The following is a 24,713-nucleotide window of genomic DNA, read 5'->3' as shown; positions in this document are numbered from 1 at the left end:
TGCACTGATGAAAAGTGTACTTTTACGAAGTAGTACTTGAGTGAAATTTCAATACAATAGGCATTAACATACTTACAAAAATATATACTTAAACATATTTTAAATAGTTTTTGTGAAAAGTATACTTTTAATAAGCATATTATATTATATCTTAAAATAAGTGCATATTGAGGATAATTAGCGATGAATATACTTTAAAAGCACTTAAAATATAATAATTAAAAATATATTTAACATTAAATGTACTTAAGTTAAACTAAAATGAAACAGTATATGAATAGACTTTTGAAAAGTACATTTTTATTTAATTAAATATATATTTTTGTTTAGTTCACTTTTAACAAATGTGCTAAATGACAAATTAATTCATGTTGACATTTAATGTGCATTGTAGAAATATATTTTTGAATGCACTCTGATTATATTTGCTAAATATATTTTTGCAAAAAATGCATTGTTAGTATGCTTTGACAAAAGTTCAAATTGACAATTAACATACTTATTGTGCTAAAAGTATACTTTAGCACAAAAAAAATACATTTTTTTTTCACTTGGGATATTTCTGCAGGTGAGATAAACCCCACAGTGTTACATGCATAATGCAGACTGTGATATGGGCCTATGTCTATTTATTCATCTTTTTCTGATACCGTTGGCCTGCTATGTTTTCCAAGTTACTTTTTTCTTATATACCCGATTAAAAGCACTACCCACCAAGTTAACACTGTGAAAGTTTTCATTTAATTCTGAGAGTGTACAAAAGTGGACCATTCGATTTTCTGATAAGAACAACTTTTGCAGAGGATCATAATGCTACATCTTTCTAATACATTGGTCAACACAATAATTCATGTCCCTGCACAACACCAGTTGAGTCCCTGCACCAACAGTGTGATCTCATAATGAGTCATTATGGTATGTGCTCATCATCATGACCAGTGCTTTGACCGTGTTCCACTTGGGAACCACATGCACTACTGCTTTTCTCTCCTATTTGATTGCATTCACCTTCTAGTCTAACCTATTCAATCCGGTAACGCATACTGTGTCATTTTAGATTTTTGTCACCCCCCCCCCCCCCATGCCATTCAAAAATGGCAGATAATACAAGCTCATAGTGCGGCACAGATTTATTTATTTAAAATTGTGGAAATTTGCAAATCTTTGAATATATGTTTTTTAAAGCGAACATTTTTAAACTCAAATCTTTGCTTCTGCATGGGATTCTACAAATGTCATCTAAATCCTAACAGTTTTTTTTTTTAACTTTTGTTGCTGTAATATCAGTGGTTCTCAAACTTTTTTCATGTCAAGGACCACCCAAAATGATTGTATTTTGAGAAGGACCGTCCATCTGAAAATATTTTGTTCCAGGGACCCTCCCAGAAGCAAAGAGTTAAAAATGTATATATATATTCAAAGATTTGCACACATTTTCACGATTCCTTTTTCAAAAATAGCAGATCTACAAGCTCACAGTGCGGCACTCTGTGGATTGAATAGGCCAATGAAGGGACACCAGGTGAATGCACCTACCTACTTGGTAGGAGACAAAGCCAGCTGCACCGGGGGTCCCTGAGGACCAGGTTTGGTACAGTACACGCTACAGCATGTGTACTGAAATAGAAGTGAAGATGATGTGAGCATGATGTAATGTAATCTGTTCACAGGAGGAGACCTGGAGGCTCTGAAGAAAAAGAGCTTCACCATGAAGGAAGGAGTGGACTACAGGGTGAAGATCCACTTCAAGGTAATGATGGGTGGATGATAGAGCAGGGGGTCTTCAACAGGGGGGTCCGGGACCCCGAGGGGGTCCTCGGAGCTACTACAGGTTGTCCGCCAAATCTTTGTGTGTTGGGGAACATTAGCCCGAAAATAGCCGATCTACAAGCTCACAACGCCTCGCAGCGCGAGGCGTTGTGAGCTTGTAGATCGGCTGTTTTCGGAGAGTCGGTGTAGAGGGGAAAAGAGCAGACCAAGTACAGAGCCAAATGGTCAGGTTCTCTAAATATTGAGGGTTTAAAGGGTTAACTATCTGAAAACATGAATCCAGCTATCTATGAAATCTATGAAATAAGTTTAATCTGCAACACAATTTTATACACTATGTGTGGGGGGGTCCCTGCTTCATCTCTCTCTCAGCTAGGGGGTCCTTGGCCCGAAAAGGGTTGAAGACCCCTGTAAGATAAGAGGGATGGATCAGCGGATGGATCGATGAGAAGAAGAAGTGCATGGATAAAACAAACAGATAACTAATCAGGGAGTGACTGAGAGAAAGGGAGGGTGGGGAGATAGAGGGGGGAGGGGTGGGGTGACAGAGTTGGTGCGGGGGGGGGGGGGGGGGGCGTGACAGGGGGGGGGAGAAGGGAACGAGACACCTGCTTTCATGCAGCACACAGCGTTCCTCTGAGCCGTGATGTCAGCGGGGATGACGAGCGCGTTGAATCAATGTATTTGACTGTTTGATGTCACCATGGCTGCAACGGCGCGGCTCACGGGAGGATGTAGTGAGTTCACGTCCTCTGCGTCTCCTCTGTGTCCTCTGTCCCCGCGTCCCCTCCCCGCATTCATTCTCTCGTTTCATCCCGGGCCCTGGCACTCCTCCTCCTCTGTCGCTCTCTCTCTCTCGTAATCAGACCTTTCCCAGCATCGCTGTCTCATTCCGTCCGTCCCTTCTATCGCTCTCTCTATCGCTCTGCCCCACACCCCACTTTAGCTTGCAGTGTTTCTGTTATCCTACTTTTCCTCTCTCTCTCTCTCTCCTTCTCTCTCTCTCTCCTTCTCTCTCTGCCTCTCCCTCACTTTCTCCATATCTCTCCTTTCTCACTCTCTTCATCTCTATCTCTCTGCCTCTCTTTCTCTCCCTGCCCCTTCTGTCTCTATCTCTCTCTCTTTCTCTGTCTGTCTGTCTCTCGCTCTGACTGTCTCTCTCTCTCTCTCTCTCTCTCTCTCTCTCTCTCTCTCTCTCTCTCTCTCTCTCTCTCTCTCTCTCTGTCTGTCTCTCAATTCAAATAGCTCTTTCCGTCTGTCTCTCTGTCTCTCTCTCTCTCTCTCTCTCTCTCTCTCTCTCTCTCTCTCTCTCTCTCTCTCTCTCTCTCTCTCTCTCTCTCTCACTCTCTCTCTCTTCTTATCTCCCTCTCTCTCTCTCTCAGCTCAGTTCATGTTATTGTCCCGGTAGAGTGACATGTGGTTTTCCACTGCAGTCAGGGTCAAGTAGCCGACAGACAAAACAAACAACACGGAGTCATCATTTAAAACGGCACATCCTAGACAGAATACGCGCTCACAACGACGGAAGGGGTCTTTCTGTTCAGTCTCCCTTCCCCTCTCTCTCTCTCTCTCTCTCTCAATGACTCATTTCCTCTCTCTGTCCTCTTTTTTTCTTTTTTTTACTCTCACTCACATCACTTTTTGCCCTCGTCTTTCTTTCTCATACCTACTGTTCTGTTTTTATCCTCTCACGGCCCCTTCCTTCACAATCCTAAACAAATCGGCAAACACTGCACACGCACACACATAAACACAGTGTTTTTCCCATGCTGTTCTCCCATGTCCACTATAAATAGCTGTAGAATGTAGATTCTGAAATATTTTTGAATATAAATTGGGAACAGACAAATGGGAAGTGCCCAGGGACCAGCGTGGACATTTGTGGAATGGTCTGAACTTTGAGGGAAGTTTTCTTTTTCCGGTGGATGTGCTTCAGAGATATTTCAGTCACATACTGTACTGTACCTTTTAGAGGGGATGCGTACAGGTTGACCCCACACTGGAGACTAGAGACTTTTGATTGAATTAGACCATGTTGCAGTCCAAAAATAGAAAAGGTCCTCTAGGGCACTGTTACCCAAACAGTGGGTCGGGACCCATTTGTGGGTCGCAGACACATTTTTATGGGTAAATATGCCTTCATATTTTGTTTCCTACATTTTGTTTTTAATGATTATTATTTCAAAGCATTTTCAAAAAGATATTCCCCAAAAATGCTACATTTAACATGAATTAAAAACGAATTCAATGATTTTTCAAAATAATTTCATGAATAAACGAAAGAAAATCTAATAAATTCCATGAATTAGAAAACAAAAGTAGTGAAAATAGCCGATCTACAAGCTCACAAAGTGGCTCGATGTGACGTGTTGTGAGCTTATAGATCGGCTATTTTCACTAGTTTGGGCAAACATCTGATTTCTCTTTTGGTTCTTGGGCTAAAATGTTATACCATTAATTTTGGTTCCAGAATATCATGCAGAATTTAATCAGAAGCATTTTTTTTTAAAATATATATTTGGGGATATATTTGAGTATCGTTTCACTCAAGAAAGCAGTAGGATGTACTATTAAGAACTGAGAGATTATGAAACAGAACTGGATGTGCTCTACAGCAGTGGTTCTCAATGTGGGGTCCTTGGACCCCCAGGGGTCCTTGAGGGGGTTCCAGGGGGTCCTCGGCCAAATGATTGATAGTTAGGAACCAAATGGACCCTTGTGTGTCTGTAACTCTGAGAGTGTACAAATAGAACCTGCAAATGGAACGAGTCCAGTTGGTTACATTTGTACACTCTCAGAGTTAAATTAACACTGAAGATACTGCAGTGCAGATTGGGGGTCCCAGAGATCAAAATGGTATCAAATGGGGGTCCGTGGCCTAATGCATATCAAACTAGGGGTGGGGGGTCCTTGAAAAAGTTTGAGAACCACAGTATCAGCAAACAAAAAAGAAACAGGATTTGGGCAAACTACAATAAATGGAATAAAGATTTAGTGACCACGTGATCTAAAACAGAACTGAAAGTCTCAGTCTCAAATCTGGGCAGAGCTACAGCAGGGGTGTAATGTTCTGCTTCAGTAGGCTACAGTGTGTGCAAAATGTGCATATAATACTGTGTATTGGTAGCATGAAAGTATCATACACTCAAATGATATATTGTCACTGTCAGGTGGAAAACCCCTATCTTCAAATTTTAACTTTTTGAGTTTTTTGGTAAATGAATGCCCTACTTGATCATACTACAGCGTCACACAAAAGCATCAAAAGTAGCAGATCCATAAGCTTGCGGCGCGAAGCGACACGTTTTGAGCTTGCAGATCCGCTGCTTTTGCTGTTTTTGAATTTGAATCCTGAAAAGTAACAGTTTTGGACATTGGAGGTTTCCACCCGGCCGACAGAGACGATATTGTATCAAGACCATACTGTATCGTTGTAAATACTTAACGTGTGTTAATAAATACTAACGTTAAGTACTTATGCTAGTACTAATATTACTAACACATGTTAGTACATAACATGTGTAAATAAATAAATAAATATATGGAAGAAGATATAATTTAGAACCCATGAACACATGAACAGAGGTATTATGTCCAAAATGTAATATGAAAGAGAAATTAAACAAAATGTCTTTGTGGGATTGAGGGTGTCCGTGTTAGAAGAAAAGGAGTTTGTGTATGTGTATGTGTTTGTGTGCGTGCGCGTTCATGCGTGCATGTGTGCTGACATCGTACAACAGAATGGGAAGACAGTAGGCTACTCTAGGGGCTTGGCCTTGAAGGAAAGGGAGATGTGCTGAGAATTACCAAAAGGCCTAGAGACCGTCTCATTAAGCTCTGCTATGAGGACACCTGCTGGTAAAACACTGCTACTGCATTTAGGCAGTGCAAGTTCAATTTGGTCTATAAATTGCAGTTCAGTGAATTAAATTCAGTTTAATTCAGATCAGTTCTTTAAATGAAGATCAGTTGACTTCAATTCCATACTGTGTGCTCACATTACACAAATACACAGTGAACTGAATTTTACTCAGAGACAAGATGCATTACAAGAATAATGTAAACAAGAGTAGTGCATACAACACATACAGTGACTCCCTGCACATACTGTATGGGAAAAATGAAACAAAACTGCTCCTCTTGAGTTTAGGCCATCAGGGCAGGTGACTCTAATGGCAATGGTATTAATGGGTAATTATTTATATTTTTTTCACACCTGTAGTACCTGCAGTAATCTAGGGTCATTTTTGGTTGAAATGGCAAGCTCCACTTCCCAAACTGGGTAGATCAAAATAACTTAAAGCCATTTGGAGTCTTAAGTGCATTAATTCAGATTTGCTGTAATGTCATGAAAGTCTTCATGGACACCTTCACAAATGAGAAAATCACAGAAATATTTTGCTGCAGCTTCATGATCTAGCTTTGCAGACAGTCAGGTGAGATTGTAAACATTAGCACATGGATCCCGATGGAGTTTAGGATAGACCTATCCACTGAGTAAAAATGGTCCAGTGCTGCTGCTTTCTGGGCTGTGATCATGTTTTGAGCTATTTATTTATGCCCTCTTTGGACCCAAGGACCTCAATGGAAACAAGACTGCAAGGACTTTTTTGAACGGACCTTTTAGACAAAGTATTTTAAATGTGCTGTTTTAATTTTTTTGCCTCATAAAATATTCAATCAATCAATCAAACAAACAGCAGGAGGCTATAAACAGGAGCTTGCCATTTCTACTGACAGCTGACTCTAGAGAGTCAGAGAATAATCTTGTAATAATAGCTGTATCTCCATGTTTCTGATCCATGTTTCTGTAAAATGTGTTTGTTCACAGGTGAACAGAGAAATTGTTGCTGGTCTGAAGTACGTCCATCTGACATACAGGAAAGGCCTTAGAGGTAGGACACAACACAAACACTGTCTACCGAGGGAGTTTTCATTTTAAACGTATAATGTTTGTTGATGCTTGATGCTTTGTCAGGTACCTTTTAGTGTACAAATGCTGATGTAGAGGCCACCCGTCCCTTTCACATACCATGTTGACACTGATGAAATGTCAACCATGTTGACTTAACAGGGACCATGGCGATCCAAACGTTAACCACTTAAGCCCCATTTTCAAAACATTTCTAGAACTATTTGAAAATATTTCACAAGCTCACAATAGAGCACCGAAGTCTGACGTCACTGCCGCTAGAGGGCGCTGTTCCGCTGGTTTGTGGTTTCTGGCGAAAATGGAATTAATTCTGCCTTACTGTAAAAGTCTTAAGAACTACACTTCCGGGTCTGAAAATCACTGTCCCTACAGCAGCCGCGTTCATGGGAAATGTAGTCTTCTAGCGTTTATTGTGTTACTCTTTGGGTAAATGTGGACATTTCCACCTTTAGTCGATGCTTCATATCCATATGAGTAAAATCGCCAGGGTGGTGTGTTTATTTTCGAACACAGTTCTTATATGAGGCGATCTAAGATTCCCCAATGGGGATTTCAACACAAAAAATAAAGCCACGAACCAGCGGAACAGCGCCCTCTAGCGGCAGTGACATCAGGACTTCAGTGCTCTGTGTCGCGATGCAATGAGTTTGTAGATCTGCTATTTTTGAATGATCTTTGAACATTTTTCAACAATTTTGCCTAAAATAGAGACGCCAGGTTTAAAATGGTTAAGTCTATACCAAACCCTTACATTAACCTTAACGCTACAACAAACTCTGACCCTAACCGTAACCTTACCACAAACCTAACCTTTAATGTCAGAACAGCACATTGAGTTGACATGGTCCACATCATGGTACTTGAAAGAATGCCCTCTGTGTCAGTATGAGGATAACAACGGTACCTGACAAAACATCAGAATATGACGAGCAGGGGATAAGAATGGATTGGAGAGTCCATTTTGTATAAAGCATTGGTTTTCCCTATCTGGACAGGTTTCTATGTGACAGCTGTGAGACATCAGTGACATTTCCTAAAGGTTTTAAAGAGAATAATTGTCACCATATACTGTTAATGTGATTGAGTTAACGAGAATGGCCATGCACAAGCACAGGGTATTAGAAGGTGGGGGATTTATCAAGAAGATATAACATTGAATGATGTAAATGTAATGAATACCAACTTCAATGTGTACTAGAAGATAATTGAATGTTATACACAATGATGAGGATCCTAGCTATGAGTGTATTGTGTTTTTGCAGCTTACAACGTTTGCAGCTATAATAAACAGTGAGTGAAGATGTAGTGTATGTTCAAACAGTCGTTTGTCGTCCAGTTCACAATTGCCTGTCTTCTTTCTCCCTCCAGTGGACAAGGCAGTGTACATGGTGGGCAGCTATGGTCCTCGGGTCGAGGAGCATGAGTTCATGACCCCAGTGGAGGAGGCGCCCAAGGGCATGATAGTCCGCGGCACCTACCACATCAAGTCCTACTTCACCGACGACGACAAGACGGACCACCTCTCCTGGGAGTGGAACCTCAACATCAAGAAGGACTGGGACGCATAGAGAGTGAGAGAGAGAGAGCAGGAGGATGCTTCTTTCATTTCTCTTCCCTCATTTTCACCCCTCCCTTATTCCTCTCTTCTCCATCAGCTCATAATCCTCAGAGACCCCTCCCCCCTCCCCTCACCACCTCTTCTCCATTCTACCTCTCCCCTGTGAGAGAAACCATGGTATTGAAAAAGGGTTGGAGTCAAATAGATGGGATGGGAATTCTTGTTGTCTTCCCCTCCTTGTCCGTCTGTTCTGCCTTTTCCTGAAAGCCGCTTTCGTTCCCGGTTCTTTAAAACCTGTAAAGGGAACCTCACTATGAAGAGAGATTGTCACAAAAACAGAGGGGGTCCGCCTTGTCTCTCTTTCCTCACCTCTTCTCTCTTCTGCCCCCTATCCCTCCATCATATTCTGCTCCTCTATCCATCAGTTCTTTTCTTTCATTTTCTCGCTTCGCCTTTTCCAGCTGCTCGGGGAAGTCATCGTCAAGGTGCAGTGGGGTGAACTGAGTACAGAACTAAGTCCTTTCTCTCTGTCTGTACCCCCATCCCTTCTGTCCTCTCCTCCATCCATTCTCTTCTCTCCGTTCCTTCCTCGCACTACCTTCCCCTACCTACACAACAGCAGGAAATGTTCAGCGATGGCAGGTATTGATACAGGGAGTTAGTCATGGCACAGTTCAGGGAGAGGTGTACACATTTTAAAATAAGAATGTAACAAAGCAAGGATTTTGTTTGAATTCGTTTTTCTTTATTATTATTATTTTTTGTCATGGGTGAAATCATACTAAAGTAATTGGTTAGAGAGATCTCCTAGCCGTTTAAAATTGTAGGAGTGTGAGGATGTTAGACAGTTAGTTTACTGGAGACAAAACATACAGTTAACAGTACACCTTATACTTTATTTGTCCTGTCTAGACATGAGGTGAAAAATAGAAACATGTTTGATTTTCACCTTCAATCACCTTTGTGATAAAAATACATAAATCCCCCATGCGCTCTGTTGTCAAGGACTGCAAACTGTATAGTATATCTGATACTCCGTATAGATATTATTCTGTATGTATTCTCATTTTCATTTACCCCTTACCTATCTAATGTTGGACATCATATCTACCGCCTACTGTAAGACATTCAGAGTAACTTTCACATTCTGTTTCATGCCATTTCTACAATTGATTAAGTGGCTATTGATTAACTGATTGATTTTCCTGTTGATTGATTATGCTTAACAGTGACGAAGGGCTTACAGTTGGGCTTCGAAGGCAGAGAGTTGAGAAAAGATGGATTGGATGTCTTTTTATTCATTCTAATTTTCTTCTTTTTCTTTTAATGTTTATCATTTGTGACACTTGAATGCCTGTGACCTCTTTTTTCCTTGCAAGTTTGTTTACCATTTAATTGAGTTGTATGACAGTGGAGAAAAAAAAAACGGTTTAAGAGAGTATATGAGTAGAGGTAGCAGGCTTCTTTTTTATTCCGGAAGTAAATGAATGTTTTCCAGCTTGTAAGTGTACTTTCAGTTGTAAAAAGAAAAGAAAAAAAGATTCCAGATTACATCACCTTTTCAAACTGTGATATGGACATCCAACACAGATCCTAACCTCTTCTCTCTAAGCACACCATGGAGGATTGACTCTGTAGAAACTGTGCTTTGCCCTAACATACCGTAGATATGGAATCTTTTATAATGTTTGGCAAATTTGTTTCAAAAACCTTTGAGACAAGAGCCTCCTAGAAGTTTGGAAATCTTTTTTTGTTTTATTGCAAACCAATTAATAATGTAATTTGGCTGTGTGTATTATAGGAAAAGTTGCATGTGGATTATTTGGTATTTGATACCAAAGTGGCAAATTTACAACCTTTGAGCAAACTTCTCTTATACACCAAGGACGCGAGATGTGAATACAATTCTACATTTTACCTTTTTAGTGAAGTATTGTAACTTAGCTGGATAATGTTGCAGTAGTGCCTGTCAGAAAAGCATACAAAGTGATCAATTACGTCCCCTTTAAAAAAAGAAAGCAAAAAAGAAGAAGAAAAAAAGACCCTCGTATAAAGTCTTTGGCTATGATATTGTCCTTGTTGCTGAACATGATATTGAGCATTGAAATGCCATTTTAAAATGGTCTCGATCTAAGAATAACTGTAAATGTTGGCTTGTTGAGTGTTGCATGGTATATCATGATCCTCTCTTCCTTTTTTTACGACTTTGCTGTAAAAATATTTACTGTGATTTTGAAAAAGAAAATGACACGATGACATTTCGATGTACTGCTGATGGTTGCTGGGATACTGCAGATATTTACAGGGATTCTTTTTTAAAAGGCACAGTCCGCTGAAACCAGTATGCCAATCTGTGCTTAGGTAATCACACCCCCAGGGTTTAACCATCACATGCTGCATCTGAAAAAATGAATAAAACAGCTGTCAGATCTATTCAAGCATCATTTTTTAATAAAGATGATTAATAAAGATGATTTAAACAGTCCATATAGATGTCTGAGCAGTGAAGCCTTTGTACTAGTGCTATATTTGGTGGGGTCAAAAGAATGAAGACTGAAAACAAATGAATGTTTGCTGTCTTGGAATCAGAAGGTTCCTGGTTCAATCTCCAGCTCCTCCTGGCGGTCATTGAGCAAGACGCTGAACCCCTAACTGCTTCCGATGAGTAGATTGGTACCTTGCATGGTTTCCTCAGCCGTCGGTGCGTGAATGGGTGAATTTATGTAATTCAAAGCGCTTTGGATAAAGACCATAGACTGTATAAAAAGAAAGATATAGATTTACCATAGGACTACAATGGAAACAAGCCCTTAGGGCTTTTTGTGTTATACTTTTAACATCATTGTATAATCGTACCACTGTACTATTTGCAAACTGTTAATAAAGTATTCAATCAATACCCTTTTAAAAGGAAAAACTTAAATTATATATTACTTTAAAAGTCCCCCTACACAAAAAAATCATGTTTTCTTTCTATTGTTAACTGATTTGGGAGGCTTTGGCTATACAGATTGTTATGTACAGAACTTCGCACCAGAGCACCAGGCCTTTTCACATTCTTCCACTGGAGGGGGGAGCATCTCTGTACTTGCTGAAAACCATTTTGATTTGAGCAGTGGTGGTTTGTAAATTTGAATATTCATAGACAAAGAGTAATTGGGAGTTTTTATTTTACTTGCAAAACACTGCAATTTTGGTCACTGACTTTGGAAAAGCTCCAAATCGGGGTATATATATATATATATATATATATATATATATACCTATGCACACCCACTTAGTTGCCAAATAAACAGATGTTTGCAACCATAGTCAAATAATGGTAAGCTATCTACACCTTGTGGACACATACAAAACTACACCTTGTCCTGTGTTTTCCCCCCCTCGCTCTGGTTCTCAAACCAAACAGATGCAATAATGGAGTGTTGCATTATGTGAACACAACAGGAAATTGACTCTTCTTTTTCATGTCAGAGCCACATAGAAAGTGTTAATTCTAGAACTGCTGTCTAGAAGTACAGTATTTCTATCAAATTCGTGTCAGAGTCCAGAGTACAATGTAGCTCAAACAACAATCAATAGCAGTGGTTCTTAACCTGTGGGTCAGGACCCCCAGGTGGGTCCCCACATGATTGGGGGGGGGGGTCCTAAATGACAGTGAGTGAAGTGACAATTTGAGGACTTTTAAGACCTTAATACCTAAAAAAGAACATTGACCAAATTGTCAAATAATATAAGGAAGAGGCAAACATTGTGAAAATAGCCGATCTACAAGCTCTGTGAGCTTGTAGATCTGCTATTTTCACAATATTTGTCTGTTTCAACCAAAATGTAATGACTCAACTCCTCAACAACTCCAAGTGCTTGTCAGGGTGGGGGGTGGGGGGGTCCCAAGTTCAAATATGATTATTTTTGGGGGCCACGGCCTGAAAAGGTTGAGAACCACTGGAGCAATCATCATCCATCCTGGTGTGTTCACTACTACAGCGACCTGCCTCCCTGTTTCTTCTCACACTCAGCAAGGTGTCTCAAATTAGACAGCTGCCTAGTGCCTACCAAGGATGGAGTTGCCGGATAAATTCCTCTCAGCGCTGATGGTCCCCAACAAAACAATCCTCATATTTGCATGCGGGGAGGACCACCTGATTATGACACACAGGAAATTAATAACAATATACATTTAAATAAAACGTTCAGCTATACGGCAAGTTAGTTCAACAAATGTAATTTTTTAGCATACAGTATTCACACTTACACTCATAGGACCACAATGGAAATAAGGTGTATTGTAAGGATTATTGTTTTATCCTTTTGATGACAGATAATGTACAAAATACAGTATGTTCATGCATATACTTTTTGACAATAAAGATGTCAGTCAATCAATCAAAAAAAAAGCCCTGGACGAAGACGCTGAGTAGTGAGAACACAAGGAGGACCGATGTGTGTGGATATGCGTATATATGTCAGTCAGTGGAAGGTTATTAGATTCACATGTAGGCTTTGTTTGCTTGTAGCCTATATTATATTGTTTATTATAATGCACAGTGCACCTTTTGGTGCACAAGGCAAATTTCTGTGTAAACAAACCCATCTGATCCATAATTGTAATTATACGTAAAAAGTGCTTTGTCCTTCTCGTAATCTGAGGCATGCTTTCTGTTGATGGGCATTCATCACTTTCCAGTCCACTACCATCTTTTCAAAACTAAACAATTGAAATGTAATAGTGTACAACACCTGGATGATGTTTACTGAGGAAGGAGAGTAGGCCTACCGTTCAGCCAAAATACTGCATGGTTGTCTATATATCGTATTTGTGCCCATGAGAGTGACTTTGCATCCTCCTGGAACTTTGTATCTAGTTATTTTAAACTTTGAGATCAGTGTCAGACTCCCGAACCATTTGGAGGCCATAGGACACACTCCACTCTTCTTCTCTTTCCACCACTTTACATTTAAATACTCTCTCTCATTTGTGCGTCCAATCATATTATTGTCATCTGTTGTATCAAATAAACCTACTAAAAGACATTTAGTAGCATTCTTCATTCTCTCACAGAGGAAATTATTTAATTTCCACAACACTTATATTTATGGCTGCAGTGTGCTTGTGCATAGAGTTAAAATACTGTGCAGGGCAATGAGTCACATGACATGTTATAATTGTCCCTCCTCTCTTGCCATAACAACGCGCGGTCTTATAATATATCTATATCCTGCCTACAAGCAAGGCTTACAAGTGAATAACTCATTTTAGATAGTCGTACAGATCTACCGCGGCCAAGTCAGAGGTCAGTATCACATCGGATCCTCATGTTGTCTGTCAATCGTGCGAGGTTGAATGGAAACAAATTGTTTGTATTTTCACAACAACCCACTGCAACTTTGTTGTTAGCTACTGTGGCTAACGTTAGCGTCACGTTCGTCCTAAACGAACCCGGTCTGGGTCTATACCGGATACGGAAACGTTTCTTGCACGTAAGTGTGCGTGCAAATGACCGGATACAGTAGGCGGGCTCTAGACCGGATCACACTGGGTCTGGTTGATTCGTAATAGAAACCAGACTTCCCACAGGTACTGCGGAAAGCCTGGTGAAGCGGGGTAAATATAAAAATTAACACTAGTGACGTTACGATTAAAACTGGACCTCGTAACTAGGTTCGTTCTAATCATAACTATTGTCTACCGTAAGCTGGATCACGACGATAACATAACGTTACACCAGAGAGAATAAACCAAGTTGGTTATTTACTAGCCCCTTTCGGGACCCTGTTTACCTTTTTTGTATTTGGGAAGGCGGTATACCCTTCCCAAATACAAAAAAGGTAAACAGGGTCCCGAAAGGGGCTAGTTATTTACATCCTCAAGTCTTACCCGGAACAAAGGACTGAACAAAAACAAACGTTCAAATGGTTTATTTATTACATTAGATCTCCATTAGTTGACCACAGAATAATTGTACAATTAACTTAAAATGTTTTATTCTCAAGTCACAAATCACGTCGTTTTTTCTACCCGTTGCAGCAAATCCCTCGTTTGCCCCTTCCAAGCTAGATGGAGCTTTCCTTGACTGGAAGGAGAAAGGAATAACTTGCATTAAAAATGTATATGTGGACGGGGAGTTATGTGAGAAAACATATTCCTGATTTTGAATCGGCAAGGCCAGACTTTTTGTTTAAGTCATGCAGCTGAGACTAGACGTATCATCTCTTTTTTGTATGACACTTTACATAACATGGCTCCGGTCTCGACTGACTCTATTAAAGCCAACTGGGAGGCGGAATTGGGTGTACAACTGACTGAAGACATCTGGGATAGGAGTATGGAATACATACATACATACCTGTTCGATTAATGCACGACATTGCTTAATACATTCAAAATATTACATAGGTTACATTACTCAAAAGTAAAATTACACAAAATATTCCCAGACATCTCCCCCCAGTGTGATAAGTGTAAATCAGCAGATGCAACTCTACTGCACAGTTATGCCCTGTGCCCCAACCTACAGAATTTCTGGATAGAGATATTCAGACTGTTTTCCAATTTACTAGAGGTAGAGATAGATCCAGACCCAGTGTTAGTCATCCTGGGAGTATCAGAAGGGATGAAGAAATTACAACTATCTCAACAGCGCCTTCTCTCATACGGCCTTATCGCTGCAAAAAAATGTATACTCTTATTTTGGAAGAAGAGGTCCCCACAATCAAACTCTGGCTCAACGAGATGACAGAATCTTTACATCTAGAAAGAATCAGATTTATACTCAAAGACAAACTGAAAGATTTTGAAAAGATTTGGAAGCCTTTAGTCTCCTTTCTTAAAGGTTGAAAGGCTAATCCTTGTGGATGACCCGTGCCGTGTCGCACGTAATTTGGGGCAGCACTTCTGGGGAGGGGGAAGGGAGGCGGGGGGGTCCCAAGTTTGAGTGTTTTCTTTTCATTTTACCTGTTTATTTTGTGTATATGTTTTGTGTATTGTTTTTGGGAAAAAAGGAAGCAACCCATGTGTATGAACAGAGATGTATGATCCTACCCTGTGCTTCACAAAAAAAAATATTTGAAATAAAATGTTTTATTCTGTAATTTGTGTGTGTGTGTGCGTGCACAGGCGTGCAAAGATAAGAATGAAGAAGAGAAGGAGGTCCCCTTGTCCATCTCCTCATGGAGACAGTGGTACAGAGAATGAGACGATGAGTTTTTCCAGATCAGAGGTAGTGTGTGTGTGTGTGTGTGTGTGTGTGTGTGTGTGTGTGTGTGTGTGTGTGAGAGTAAAAAAATCTGATTAGCCCCATAATCCCATAATGTATGTACATGTCTGATTTTCTACCTATACATGTTCATCTGTATTACATGTGAACACTTGTGATTGAATTGTTCTTAGTGTGTGTGCATGCATTTATGCATGTGTATATGTGTCACCAGGTGGAGAAGATGATAGATGAAGCAGTCCTCAGTGCAGGGATTGGTCGCGAAGAACGATATGAAGCTGCCCTGTACAAACTAGAGGTTCGTGATTCTGTACCTTTTGTGGTTGAGTACATTACAGAGTTAGCTAGCTAAGCAGAGTGATACTGTATACACAGTCAATTATGTTTATATTAGCGATTCCCAACATGTGGACTGGGGGCCCACTGATGGGCCATGGGTGTATTGAAAATAGGCCACCAAACCATTGGCAAAACACAGTCTTATTTTCTAAATTTAGAGTAGCCAATTATTGTTTTTTACCCCCTTTTTCTCCACGATTTAGTCGTTATGCCAATTGATTCCTCCCCACACACATTTCTGCATCGTCACTGCTGTTGTATGCTACTGACTCACCTGCCAGTGAGGAGCCCCCATAGATGAGGACATAGAGCCTTTGTCCTACTCCTCCTGCCCAACACTCCCCGCTGGCAGGTGCCGCCCCAGCCCATAGGAGTACATGCAATGACCAATATCTGATTGGCTAGTAGGCTACTGTGTTAAAGTGTTGTGATGGGAGGGTCCGTGAACTCTTTCAAGATTTTCAAGTCGGCCCTGTTCCTGGAAAAGGTTGGGGAGCACTGTTTTAAATCATTAAATTAAAGTCTATGAAGTAAATTGATCTATGACTATTGTCTAACTTTTCTTTGTGTTCTTCTTTCTCTCCTTCCCTTCCCCTCTATCCTTTCCTTTGTTAGGACCACATTAAGAAGGTCAAGAGGAGGGGGGAAGCAGCTTTTGCATATATTAGGAAGCTGGGAATCAGCAGCGCTCAAGCCAACAAACAGGACAAGGTTGGTCACGTGCACATCATATGTTGGCAACAACAATGCATTGGTGTGACTGTGGAGCATAATATGCACCATACATACATCTGTAGATGAACTTTCACAATAATGAAAACAAAATCTGTACACACCCTACACACTCACTCACTTTTTACACATTTTACAGAATCAGAATCAGAATCAGTTTTATTGTCACATCACAGGTTTACAAGGTAAAAAAGTGGGTGAAATTCTTTTTTGTACATCGTTCCCATCGCAACGTTAGTTTCCATAGAAAGAAGAGGGGGGGGGGGGAGAAGAAGAGGGTGGGGGGCAGGTGGGAAGGAGATCAAAACAAGAGAGCAACAGAAGGCCAGACAAGTTATCTACATATTTACAAATTACCTGAGATAATAAAAAAAACTAAAAAAACTAAACTAAGGTGCCTGAGCATAGCAGCAATGTATTGTATACTGTGCATGTTATACTTATACTGTGCATGATAGACAATGGACGTTACCAAAACCTGGTGGTGGAACTCTTGATACTGCGGTAGAGCCCTTTGCCCGGTCGCGGTCGTTGTAGGGGGTTGAACAGTCTGTGACTTGGGTGGTGCTTGTCCTTGATGATGCGCTTGGCTTTGACCACGCACCGCTTTTTGTACAGTTCCTGGAGCGCTGGGAGCTCGATTCCCATTATCCGCTCTGCCGATCGCACTACTCGTTGTAGGCTGATCTTTTCTCGGGCAGTGCAGTTCCCGTACCAGGCCGTGACACAGCCTGTTAGGATGCCTTCAACAGAACTGTTGTAGTACAGCCTGAGGATGCGACGTCCTACTCCGAGCTTCTTCAGGCGGCGGAGCCAGTACAGTCGCTGCTGAGCCTTTTTCCTCACGTGTGTGGAGTGCGTCTCCCATTTGAGGTCCTCCTCGATGTGTACTCCGAGGAACTTGAACTCGCTGACCCTTTCCACTGCAGCACCGTCGATGAGGATGGGCGCATGGTCTCTCCGCGGCCTCCTGAAGTCCACGATCAGTTCTTTGGTCTTGTCGACGTTAAGAGAGAGGTTGTTCTCCCGGCACCAGTGTGCCAGTGATTTGATCTCCTCTCTGTAGTCAGACTCGTCGTTGTTGACGATTCGGCCTATCACTGTCGTGTCGTCCGCGTACTTTATGATGGTGTTGGAGACATGTGTGGCTATGCAGTCATACGTGTACAGGGAGTAGAGGAGAGGGCTCAGCACGCATCCCTGGGGTGCTCCGGTGTTGAGGGTCAGGGGGTCGGATGTGATGCTGCCCATTCTCACCACCTGATGTCGGTTGGACAAGAAGTCCTGTATCCAGTCGCACATGCTTGGGTGTAGCCCTAGGTGTCTGAGCTTTTTGTCAAGTATTGCTGGGACAATGGTGTTGAATGCTGAGCTGTAGTCCACGAACAGCATACGTACATATTTGTCCTTCAGCAGCTTGTTGTCCATGTGCGAGAGGACGGTGTGGAGAGCCATGGCAATAGCGTCGTCGTCGATCAGATCTCAGTATTACTGAGACAAGATGGATTCAGGTCAAACATGTAGACCTCTAGTTTGAGGGTGGGCACTAACAAATTATCAGTGCTAGTGTCCGGCAAAATAAAATGCTATAAAACTAATTGGTGGATTTGTGGGTTTTCATTAGGCTCACCTTTTTAGTCCTTCAGCACCTGCAAACCCCCTCAATTGCAGATAAACATTAATAAACGTTTATCGCCCTCAAACTAGAGGCCATAGAATTGAATTAAAACCCAAACAAGTTGTAAGTAGACTTGTCCTTTCTTACAGAGTCAGTTGCCATCTCCTGCAGTGGCAGTCAAGTTTGGCAACAGCAGGTATGTTTATTCTCAGTTCTTTGTGAGAGACGTATTATGTAAGGTCAACTAATGAATCCTGAAAATGATGAAATGTAGGTTGTGAGAAAATGTTTTCTCTCAACATGGATAAAAGCATTCTTCAAGTGGTGGTAGATTCTAGATTTGGACATTATAGCCTATGTGGGACAGTCATATATTGTAAATCATTTACTGGGCCAGTTATTATTGCTGGCGGGCCAGTTCTGGCCCACAGGCCACCTATTGCCTACCACAGCTCTAGACTTAGTAAACTGGACCTGAGTTGGCTCTGTACTTGGTCCACTCTTTTCCCCCCCTCTACACCAAATCTCTTTGCAAAAATAGCCGACCTACAAGCTCACAACGTGTCACGTTGCGACGCGTTGTGAGCTTGTAGATCTGCTATTTTTGGCTAATGTTCCCCCCAGAATATTGATGCTGGGGTTCAAGTGGTTAATGTCAGCTGTCAGATAAAGGTTGCACAACACTGCTGTAATGTAAACGCCTTCATTTTAATGCAGTGTGATATTTTCATCAGCAGGTCAGACCCAGACAATGAAACCATGAACCTGGAGTTACTTGGTAAGGGCCCTATTTGGGTCTGTATGTGTATTTTATTTGTGCACACAAGCATTGTTAGGAATACAGTATATTTCTTATTTACCACATTTCTTGTCAGTATATCTTATGTATATATTATTTCTTTCAGACAAGAAACACGGAAAGAGCATAGATGACAAAAGGGAGAAAATGGTAAACTCAATGAATCATTCATACATTCAGTCTTTGATCACTCTTTTAAAAAATTGGCCCATAGAATTCATTTGACATTTAAATTATTATTTTGGAGGGTTATTTCTGTTTACAATAAGATAATCATGTAATGTGATTGGATAGATCGTAGGTGCCAATTTTATGTTTCTGCCAGTGGGTGCTCAAAACAGTTGAATTCCACACCCCTCCATAAACCTGCAATAACCTGCCTACTTGTTCGGAAAAGTTGCCAAACGCACGCATTTTCAGCACCAAATCGGAAATGAACAGCGACTCACACACACACACACACACACACACACACACACACACACACACACACACACACACACACACACAATATTTACAGGAATTGGATATCAAAGGTTTAACTAACGCTACACACCATGACACACACAGAAAGTAATAATCACTGCCACCAATTGTTTTTTAAAATGCTACCATGAACAAAAATCATAGGTCAAGTCAACAGTCCAACATATTCACACCACTGTCACCGTGGCTGAGAGAAAACAAGGGGCCTATAGTCAAACCAGTAAAATTATTAGACATGATCACGTGTGAAGAAAGCATACCACCACACAATAAAATACAGTTACAGTTACAATTAAATTAATTAACCAGTCACCAACACATAGGCTAAATATAAAAAACATATGTATTTGTTTTGAACTCACGGCTGACATTATTTCTTTCCAAGGAAGGTGTTGGGCCATCCACACCAAGCAAGATAACTAATGATAATTATATGGGCATTGACATTGATGTTGTCGTAATCTTTAAAAACATATTAAAATGAATAGTGGGTGTTTGGTGTGGATAGCACATGCCTCCTGGGAGTCTGTGCACTGTGCACTTTTTCACCTGTGATTACATGCAGGTTCATATTTCCTGAATCCTTCTTGTCACAGTTCAGTACAGCAACATAGTTCAGTCTTGCTTGTCCCATTGTGGACCACAGATAAGCTTTAAGATGCTGCGATTACTGCAGGTGGTGACAGGGACGGTCAGTTTGAGTTTAACTAGTTTGATGATGATCTCTGTCAGTGTCAACATGGTTCTCAATTGCTCTCCCTGGTCGCCTTTCAGAAAGTACACTATAGCTTAAAAAGTACTCATCAAGACTAGAATTTCTGCCTGGCTCTCTTAGCGGGTGATTTGACTTCGATTTCAATTTTGCACATATAACTTATTCCAATCACATTGTTTACCAATGTGGGCCACCCCACGTATGCGAGACTGTGCTGCTGGGTGGAGATTGTGATCAAGTGAAAGAAAATTTGGTCCCGCTGTCAGGCGTATATCAGCCGCCCAAAGCACCCATGGAATTTGAGCCTATGGGATAGATGATTGAAACAAAGGAATTGACCTTGTGCATCAGGTCTGAAGTATTTACATTGAAAACTAGCAGTACTGTCCATCACAGCACCAGAGTTGTGAAGAACTCTCCATTAATGAACTTTGTTTTGCTACTCTCCCCAGGAAATCACAAAACTATCAGTGCAAGCACTGAAAGTAGATACTGAAGGTAAGGGGTCTTTGTATATTCTACACTGCCAACTGATTGCATGTTGCACTTATGGCCAGTTATGGCTATTAGATCCTTACAATCACTGTTTTGAATAATTGACAAATAATTCTCTATTCTTGTTTTCCTCTCTCCTGTTTACCAAAGCCATGAAGACTATCATACGGAAAATGAAAGAAGAGCCTCTCTCACCTACACGACAGTCCACCCTTTCTGATACTCCCCATTCTCTGCAGAGCAAAGTAGGACCCAGTTCAGTAAGTGACACTTGATAAACATAGAAATTACATGTTTTGTCCATTAGCCTCCTCCAAAATGTGCAGGGAAAATAAAGTTGTATTGATTCCTGAGGGGAAATTGGCTTGTTACAGTGGCTAGTAACACCTTTATATACATGTGCATAGGATATACTGTACATCAAGTTATAGACCATGTCAGCAATCTGTTGTTGCTTGGAGACGGCCCATTGTCAACTTCAGTCAGCTGTTAACACCACTAGGTAGGCTGAAAGCAAACCTGAATAATGGCTACAAAATCGTATTGAAATTTTTATAGGCTAGATAACTAGCAAACCAAGAGCGGTTTCACCTGTAAGTTGTTGCCCATGGTTGTTATATCAGATCTTGCTTCCTTTTTGTCTTTAACATTAAGCTTATTTTTGTGCAATACTATAAAATATAAAGTGTCCCTGATGAGCGTCATGTAACACAACACTTTCTCCCACCCCTTAAGTATAAATTAAGCCACAAGAGTTACCTACCTCTCCATCCATTCTTTGGTTTGTTTTTAGATGCAGGATTGGATAAAGAAAGAAAACGTGTCTCCAGGGCATTCACCAAACCATGAGAAGATGCAGGTTGAGGACGAGGAACGCAAATCTCTCAGGACTCCGGTGCAGCAACATTCTGTTAGCACCCCCGAAGACACAGAATCACAGATGGTACTATTCTCACACACACACACACACACACACACACACACACACACACACACACACACACTCACACTCACACTCACACTCACGCACACTTCCACATAAAACAACACGCAAATACCGTAAATGACCTCAGTGCTGACTGCTGATTACAACTCCCAAGGCTACTGAGTCAGGATAGGTACTACACACACACACCACAAACTAGAAAGGGGCGCAAATCTTGCACTGTCTGACACAGGAACGTCAAACTGCATGTCTCTCCGTCTCTCTTATCTCAGTCTGTGTCCAGTGCGTGTACATGCATGCCGGCGTCTTAGGTTTGCTGTTTCTCTGTGTATCTCTCTCCCTCTCTGTGTATGGTCCGCATGCAAGCATGATGTAGGTGAGTTGCACTGTGTGGAACAGATAGGAAAATATTAGGGAATTTAGTTCTCTGGTCTACTACTGGCAGCACAAGAAAGTTGACACTGCTCAGTGTAGTACATGGCAAGATTAGCCACGGACAGAAGGAAACGCACAGGCAGGAGCAACCACAAGATCTCTGGCACTAGCCTGGCAGAGATAACCAATGACAGTGAATTCCTGATGACATTTTGTATCATCAGTGATGCAGAGTCACACACACAATATCATCCACGCAAATTGCTAGTATCTCTGCTATTTCTTACCCTGTGTCTCATGCTTTCTGGGCTTGTGCTCTATTTTCCCAGGATGATGGCAACTACCCGCCTTTCCCTCCAACACCGTTTCCATCGCTATTGAACGTGGAGGCAGCCTCCTTCAACATACCCCAGGCGCCGACCATACAGCTGGCCAGAATCAAGCATCCCCCTGGCCTCTCTGTGCTCTGGAACATGGAGAAGGACCCATCAGCTCCCCCAATGGACCTCTACAGGTACGACAATGTCACAGACGCAATAGTTGTCCTGTCTTTAGGGATCTCTTTTGAAGGCTACCTTACCTGTGAAACCAAGGTTCTAACTTTGAAAGAATAAGGAAGGCATTTTGTTTCCTTTTTAGTGAGAGTAAGTATTAGCTATGCTATGGAGAAGTGACATCGAACCACTGCGCTCTGCTCGCACTTGCACCTTCTGAAAAAAGTAGTTTAACTGGGACAGACATTATGGTTTATAAAACATAATGACCCGATTCAACTTAAAAGATCAGGCCATTTCTGTCAACCTGTTCCGGTCTGGTATGATAATAATCACTTCAGTTCTTTCAATCTTGAGTTTGACATACCAGCCTACAGCTGGTAAATTCAATGTAATTGTAGGCCTACAGATTTTGTTCTGCTATGTTGGGGTGTTTGTGCTTTAAAGTTACATACCAACAATGGTTGAAATGTTTTGTCTAAATGTGGTTTATGGTTTATTAATTTAGTGATGAATAATCTATAAGTTTAATAGAATTTACATTAGGTCTCTTTTCAATTCTCAGAACCTCTTCTAACATAACAAAATGTATTGTTCAAATTGGGATTTGATTTGGGATATACTTCTAGTGCATAGGTCATGAAGTGCTGTGGGCACAGGGAGGTTGCTGCTTCCTCTTATGGCCACGAGATGGAACCAGCACAGCCTTTTAACAACCATCTCCATTCACCTGGGGATGGTGAAAACATTCTAACCATGTTTTGAGTCGCACATTCACAGTGCATTCACCTGGAAAAACAAAATTCAGATTTATTTTCTCAGAACCCAGATGTCCTAACTGCCCAAACTAGTTTGGAAAGCCTGTCCGAACCTGACGTTTTGTTCTTTTTACATCTGAAGGAGCATGCATTGGCCTTTACTCTCTTCTTTACCTTTCTTCATGACTTTTTCCATCCTCCATCTTTACCTCCCTTGTCCTCGCTCTCCTTCCTTCTCCCCTCCATCATCTATCTTAACGTTTTCTTCTCTCTCCTCTGCAGTGTCTACATGACAGTAGAGGATGCGAAGGGTAGTGGCGTCTTCAAGGAATGGAAATCCCTGGGCGAGGTGAAAGCCAGAGAGCTGCCCATGTGTGTCTTGGTTAACAAGTATAGGCCTGAATACAAGGTGTGTTTCACTGTGGTCGGTAAAGACACTTTTGGACGCTATGGAACCTACAGCAAAGTTGCAACCGCAACACCTCCGGCTCCCTAAATAATATGTACATCTCTCTCTCTCTATATATATGTGTTTAGATCTATCTTTATACATCCCTTTGCAACCCCCTCTATTCCTACCATTGTTTCTCGCTTTCTCTTCTAATCTAGATTTTTACCCAATGTAATATTGCTTTAATTGTGTAATGGATTGTTTGATTTTGTACTTTGTCAACACCAGCTCATTTATCTGAAATAAAGTTTTATCCTTTCTGCTCCTGACCTCCCTCCTGTTGTGCTTCTCCTGGGCTTCTCTTTCTAACAGTAGGATGCAGGTCTAAAAGGCATACTGTGTTTTGCACAGGCCTAAAGGCCAGACCGCACCAATGCAACTAGTCGTAACTTCTTGCAACTCCTTGCAACTGCCATTGGTGTGGACTGGCCTTAAGAGTTCACTAAAATCAAATTACAATGCTGTAAAGGCTAAGGTTATCTATAATTCTAGTATGCCAAGCACCATACATTACAAATGATAAACTCTTGAAATATACACATTAAACTACATACACACAATTACAGGTACCCTGGGTGTGCACATGTAGGATATGAGTCCAATCTTAACTACTTCTCATGCATATCTATCAACTTTTTAGCCAATTTGACAGCTAGAATTAGTTTTGCAAATAATAGGCAGAATGGTTGAAGGGGGGGGGGGGGGGTTGACAAACGACAAGCACAACGTCCATGATAAACAGTGACCACTGACCAGACTAGCATTTTTGGAGGGAGTGACCGACAAAGTGGCTTATACTAACTGCTTGGGTTTAGCCAATCTGGGAACCCAGAACCAAATGAGAAGGAAAAACAGCGCCCTCTGCTGTTTGTAGAGCAGAATCTGTTCTTGAGAGGTTAGGGTTTAGCTAATAAATAAGTCATGTAAGATTTAATTCCATTTGTATTTGACTTGTGTATCAAGGAGGTGGGGGGTGGAGTGAAAGAAAGCTTTTCAGACATTGATATAGCTACCTTCTTTTAATATC

At 41.2% G+C, this 24,713-nt stretch overlaps 2 protein-coding genes across 4 annotated transcripts in view; both read left to right on the top strand.

Annotated features, from left to right (window-relative positions):
• Window positions 1-10,746, top strand: part of arhgdig (Rho GDP dissociation inhibitor (GDI) gamma) — a 60,451-nt gene extending 49,705 nt beyond the window's left edge. For both annotated transcript variants that reach the window (XM_080447754.1, XM_080447753.1), the window contains exons 4-6: window positions 1,671-1,750; window positions 6,602-6,665; window positions 8,072-10,746. In XM_080447754.1, coding sequence (XP_080303880.1) covers window positions 1,671-1,750; window positions 6,602-6,665; window positions 8,072-8,271 — 344 coding nt within the window. In that variant the 3' untranslated portion in view covers window positions 8,272-10,746. The remainder of the gene's footprint in view (window positions 1-1,670; window positions 1,751-6,601; window positions 6,666-8,071) is intronic.
• A 2,687-nt stretch (window positions 10,747-13,433) lies between these two features.
• Window positions 13,434-23,951, top strand: LOC308097972 (uncharacterized protein). Of its 2 annotated transcripts, none has more exons than XM_080446162.1 (12): window positions 13,434-13,555; window positions 15,379-15,481; window positions 15,693-15,776; window positions 16,433-16,528; window positions 18,317-18,363; window positions 18,905-18,945; window positions 19,073-19,116; window positions 20,620-20,665; window positions 20,813-20,922; window positions 21,456-21,605; window positions 22,313-22,497; window positions 23,518-23,951. In XM_080446162.1, the coding sequence occupies exons 2-12, from the start codon at window positions 15,395-15,397 to the stop codon at window positions 23,729-23,731; spliced, it is 1,104 nt and encodes a 367-aa protein (XP_080302288.1). In that variant the 5' UTR covers window positions 13,434-13,555; window positions 15,379-15,394; the 3' UTR covers window positions 23,732-23,951. The 2 variants fall into 2 exon arrangements, with proteins under 2 accessions (XP_080302288.1, XP_080302287.1); XM_080446161.1 differs by having other exon boundaries at window positions 18,902-18,945.
• The last annotated feature ends 762 nt before the right edge of the window (window positions 23,952-24,713 follow it).

Source organism: Gymnoscopelus braueri (genome assembly GCF_963280865.1).
Source record: "Gymnoscopelus braueri genome assembly, chromosome: 13".
In the NCBI taxonomy this organism is placed as follows: Eukaryota; Metazoa; Chordata; class Actinopteri; order Myctophiformes; family Myctophidae; genus Gymnoscopelus; species Gymnoscopelus braueri.
This window is presented reverse-complemented; position numbering and strand designations above follow the sequence as displayed.

What these genes read in the sequence shown, in the direction of transcription:
- LOC308097972 (XM_080446161.1), top strand. Translation starts at nt 15,395, where the DNA reads ATGAAGAAGAGAAGGAGGTCCCCTTGTCCATCTCCTCATGGAGACAGT. An exon ending in AAGCCAACAAACAGGACAAG is followed by an intron (nt 16,529 to 18,316) that starts GTTGGTCACGTG and finishes CCTTTCTTACAG; the next exon opens with AGTCAGTTGCCATCTCCTGC. An exon ending in ATGACAAAAGGGAGAAAATG is followed by an intron (nt 19,117 to 20,619) that starts GTAAACTCAATG and finishes TACTCTCCCCAG; the next exon opens with GAAATCACAAAACTATCAGT.